The following is a 4,596-nucleotide window of genomic DNA, read 5'->3' on the forward strand; positions in this document are numbered from 1 at the left end:
ATGTGTTCTCCTGGACCTGATGTTTTTCTCCTGGTTGTTCCCATCCTCAGATCTTTCACAGAGAAAGATCTCAAAGCTCTGGTGGAGATCTTGAATCCATTAACAGAGAGAGTGTGGAGACACTGCATGGTGCTGTTTACCAAAGGAAACTGGCTCAATGGCCTCCCTGTAGAGAATTACATCGTCAGAGAGGGAAAGGAGCTCCAGGAACTTCTGGAGAAATGTGGGAACAGATTCCATGTTCTAAATCCTAAGAGTTTTGATTATTTTATTCAAATCCAAGAATTGTTCCAAAAAATTATTGACATGTTAAAACAAAACAAAAAATGCTTCAATAAAGGCAAAGAAAATAAACATTGGATTCTACCTTTGCAAGCAAAACAGATAGAAAAGGAGTGGAACAGGAGAGAACAGGAGCTGATAGAGCGAGTGATTAAAGCTTTAGCAAATGAACCAGGAGAACCAGCAGCGCCTCCTGCAAAGGCGGCAAATAGCATGAATGACTTTAACATTCCAGACTGTAAGTTGTATATAGTGAAGAATTAGCATTTGAGTTTCTACATATTCTCGACTACATCCACTGTTCTTTAGAGTAATGCTTTAATTTTATGTTTCAGTGAGTGGAGATGTTGGCTCAGAATATGGAAGCATTTCAGACAACTGGAGACGACGAGGACATGACCAAGTTGCTGAATGGCTGACCAAGACAGTCAGAGCTTCAGCAATCAGCTCTGGGATCGGCAGCATTTGTTCCTCAAACATTTGCATGGAAAACCTTGATGAATATCCTCTCATAGATAAAAATCATCCACCAATGACCTCATTCTCACAAAGTAGTGAAGAAGATCCTCTGAGCATGTTCTCAAAGATTCAACGAAGGAACTCTTGTTAGGCCGAAGAGCTACAGTAGAAAACTTATTGGAGTTTGAGGACTCATGATGCAACATAAAAACACTAGCTCTGTAAATCCTAGACCAGCCTTGATCACAAGACTTTAAATTTTATTTATGCCTTGTCTCAGTCTGAGACATGTTGATCTGAGGTATTTCTCATGACCATTCAAGAATACAAGTGCAACATCCATTTAGTTTTTTTTACAGCAAATTACTGTGCAAGTTTGGCTGCATTCAATTTTATTTTACAATCATTATCGCATCCAGCTGTGCCTTGTGAAGCAAGAATGAGAAAATGAGAAGAATATGGAAACAAGATGAGGAAACATTAGTATAAATAATTGTGCATATGTACATATGACAACACAGAGTTGGTATATTGAATATACCAAGAACAGCTTAGCGCTACAGACAGTTTGTTAGTATCCAAATGTACTGAAGAGGAAGAATTCCTGATAGTTATTTATGACTTGGTTGAGTTAAAACAGTCTCTGATGCTGTGGATTTATATATTTGCCACATTATCCTGTCTTCAATGTGTGAAACAATTTTCTATTTCTGTATTTTGATTCAAATATTTTATTTGGTTGTTTGCTTTCCATTCAATATTGAAACAAGTGTATGTGATAAATGAATAACATAAATATAATTTTAAAAAATGTATTAAATATATATAATAAAACAAACTTGAGAGTTTTTGAGTTGAACATATGTAAGTTAATCCTTAGATATGGTTTGGGTCAAATTTGACTAAGTTTGACATTTTTACAGCAGTAGAAATATATTAAATGTCATTATTGCAGCTTAAATTATGAAGTCTGAGAATGGTCAATGACATGTAAGAAAAATTTTAAAACTTTGTGTTTCTACATTAAGGTTTGTACATTTGAAATTTTAACACTGGTTCAAGGGTCAAATACCTGCTGCCTCATTAACAATCCATCTCTGGAGAGCGCAGATGTTTTGTGTTTACTTTCTAACAGCTTCACTCCCAAACCACTGGTTGGTAAATAGATACTACCCAGTATCAAGGAGGGTTGATGACCCCAAAGTGAACAAATGTGGAAACAAGTCAACTATATAGGCCACAGTGATAATCAGCTCCTGGAGAAGATCGAAGAAAACTTACTTATTAGTAAGTGGAGCTGTACTGAGCAGCACAAAAATAAGGCATATAAAATCAGTGGTCTTGAAGTTAGTAAAGTAAACTTTAGCTATGATTTTTTTTTAATTATTACATTATGCAACCCAAAGTTTGTGAGTAGTGGTTGTAGGAGCTATTTTCCCCTTTTTTCTTTTTGGTTAAATCTTAGAATTTAAATTGTTTAGTTTATTTTTATTTGTTTATTTTCTAGTTGATTTATAATTAGAATTTTGTTTAATTTGTTGTTTAGAATAAGTTCTTTGATTGGGAATTCACTTAATTAGTTAATTAATTTCAGGTTGGGATGTGGGTATTTCACGGTATAAATAGGTGGGTTTTAGGTAGCTTATTATGCACGTGGGTGGTCATAAGGTTTTTTACCAGCCTATTAGTCACATCGGTTTTTAGTCAGAGAACAGGTGCAGGAATAGAAGCAGAAGCCTGTAACCTTTTGCCTGAATTGCAAAATAAAACCAAAAAACTGCATTTTGACTTCTTGATCTTTTGTGCTGCGTAAACCAGAATCCACGGTGCATCAGGTGACTATTTGAGTTGGATTCACTTTTGTTTTGATCACCTTCAAGTTTTGAGTTGATTTTTGAATTTAAGTTTTGGGACAAATGGTCACTACAGTGGTATTGCATACATCATGGATGATCAACAGTTTAACAAAAGAAGAAGTTCTCTGATAATTAGTCTGCTTCTTTTAACAATTTCTGCTGCCATGTGTAGATGCATGGACAGTGATCCTTGTAGAACTGATCCTGCCCTCGGTACTAAAGAGATAATATAAAAAAAAAAAATTCTGATGGCAGTAAATGCTTGAGCAGAAGCAGTAACTAATTGGTCTCTTGGACCAATTTCATGTTTTACCTTCACAGTTTTACTTTGACAATGAATACAAGTTTAAGATGTTCCAATTCTAGCTTTAGACATATTAATATATGATCACAGTTTTCATCTGCTGGATCAGTGTCTGAAACAAGTGACTCTTGAGTCCACTATATCAAACAATGAAATATTTTTCTTATTTTGTTCTTTTGTTCTGTGCCCCCATTATAAAGAATATACTGACCCCCAGAGGAAATTTGGTCTACAACCGTCACTCTGTAGATGTCATTTGTCATTCTGTTATTCTTTAAAAGTAATAAACATTACTTTACTTCATATTTTAAACTGATACATGTTTATTGTGAGATTAGTAGGCATACACAAAGAAGACTTTCCACAGAAGACTGCAAGCAAACAAATTTGTCTAGGAGAGGTGATGGTCTTGAACAATAGAGAAAAAGAAATGAATTCAGTTGAATTTCAGTTCAGTTTAATTTCACAGTAGAATATTGTCACTGCAGTCAACTTTTTGGAACCAGATTTTAAAAACACTGCAAAAAATTATGGACACAACGACAACGATGATCAGTGTTTAAAGAAAAATGTCTTCAATATTTGAATGAGTGGAAGAACTTTAATGAAATAATCATAAAATGTTTTAGATAATTCCATTCTTAAAATATGTAATACTTTGAATTGTTCACTTCTAGTTCTGACTGTGTTCATTTTTGCAGTAAATTACATCCTGTTGCACCATGTGCAACAGACTTGTAGTCCCTCCAGTCATGCATGAGATGGCAATGTTTGTCTGCATATTTGATTTTCTCTATATGGCTGTTTCTTTCGCTTTTGAATATGATTTTTTTTTTTTTCTTTTTAAAGCTAAAATGGGACTTCCGGGTATACATTTTGCTTCCGCTTTTTGAAAATAGCGGAAGTTGTCAAGTTACCATGCGCTATGGCTTGTTTAACTTGTAGTTCCAGCCAAGGTCAGTCATCTTTACATTAAGCTCACTCTAAAACTTTACCCTATATTTGATAAGTATTTCTTTTTGTTGAACTCTTTCTATTGGTTATTCAGTTATGTAGTCAGAACATGCTGTTAAATGAGGAGAAAACATTCTCTAGAGGCCTAACTAAGCAATTGCTCTTATAGCATTATTTGAATAATTCCTTATCTCTCTTAACAGCACAAAGGAATCATTCAACACAGTTGAGGATTGTGTTGATAGGAGGAAGGGAATCAAATGGAGGTCTCAAAGGTAAAAGTTCAGCTGGAAACATCATCCTGGGTCAAAATGTTTTTGACACCAGCAGAAGAACAGCTCAGAGTGAAGTGAGGCAGCAGGAAGTGTTCAGCAGACAAGTCACAGTGGTTGATACACCAGGATGGTGGTGGGTTTATCCACGAGAAGACACCCCAAAACTGGATCAGATAGAAATACAGAACAGTGTCCATCTGTGTCCCCCAGGACCTCATGTCTTTCTCCTGGTTATTCCTGTTGGTTTATATTTACCTGAGCTTGTCAAAGCTTCACTAAAACAACACTTGGAGCTTTTTAATGCAGATGTTTTCAGTCACACCATCGTGTTGTTCACTGCAATCGATCCATGTAGTGATGAAGAGCTTGAGTCCAGAATAAGAACAAGTCCAGTCCTGCAGTGGATTCTTCAACAATGTGGAAACAGAAAACATTTTCTCAACATCAGTAACAGAGAAGATAGAGA

At 35.4% G+C, this 4,596-nt stretch overlaps 2 protein-coding genes across 2 annotated transcripts in view; both read left to right on the forward strand.

The window, feature by feature from the left end:
- LOC103461233 (GTPase IMAP family member 4-like) lies at positions 1-1,429 on the forward strand. Its single transcript, XM_008403553.2, has 2 exons — positions 1-520; positions 618-1,429. The coding sequence occupies exons 1-2, from the start codon at positions 1-3 to the stop codon at positions 890-892; spliced, it is 795 nt and encodes a 264-aa protein (XP_008401775.2). The 3' UTR covers positions 893-1,429.
- Positions 1,430-3,825: 2,396 nt separating this feature from the next.
- Positions 3,826-4,596, forward strand: part of LOC103461235 (GTPase IMAP family member 8-like) — a gene marked incomplete at its 3' end in the record, with an annotated part of 5,023 nt that continues 4,252 nt past the window's right edge. The window contains exons 1-2 of the mRNA XM_008403554.2: positions 3,826-3,857; positions 4,059-4,589. Of these exons, the coding sequence (XP_008401776.1) occupies positions 3,827-3,857; positions 4,059-4,589 (562 nt within the window). The remainder of the gene's footprint in view (positions 3,858-4,058; positions 4,590-4,596) is intronic.

The sequence above is a fragment of the Poecilia reticulata genome, unplaced genomic scaffold (assembly GCF_000633615.1).
Source record: "Poecilia reticulata strain Guanapo unplaced genomic scaffold, Guppy_female_1.0+MT scaffold_813, whole genome shotgun sequence".
Lineage (NCBI taxonomy): Eukaryota > Metazoa > Chordata > Actinopteri > Cyprinodontiformes > Poeciliidae > Poecilia > Poecilia reticulata.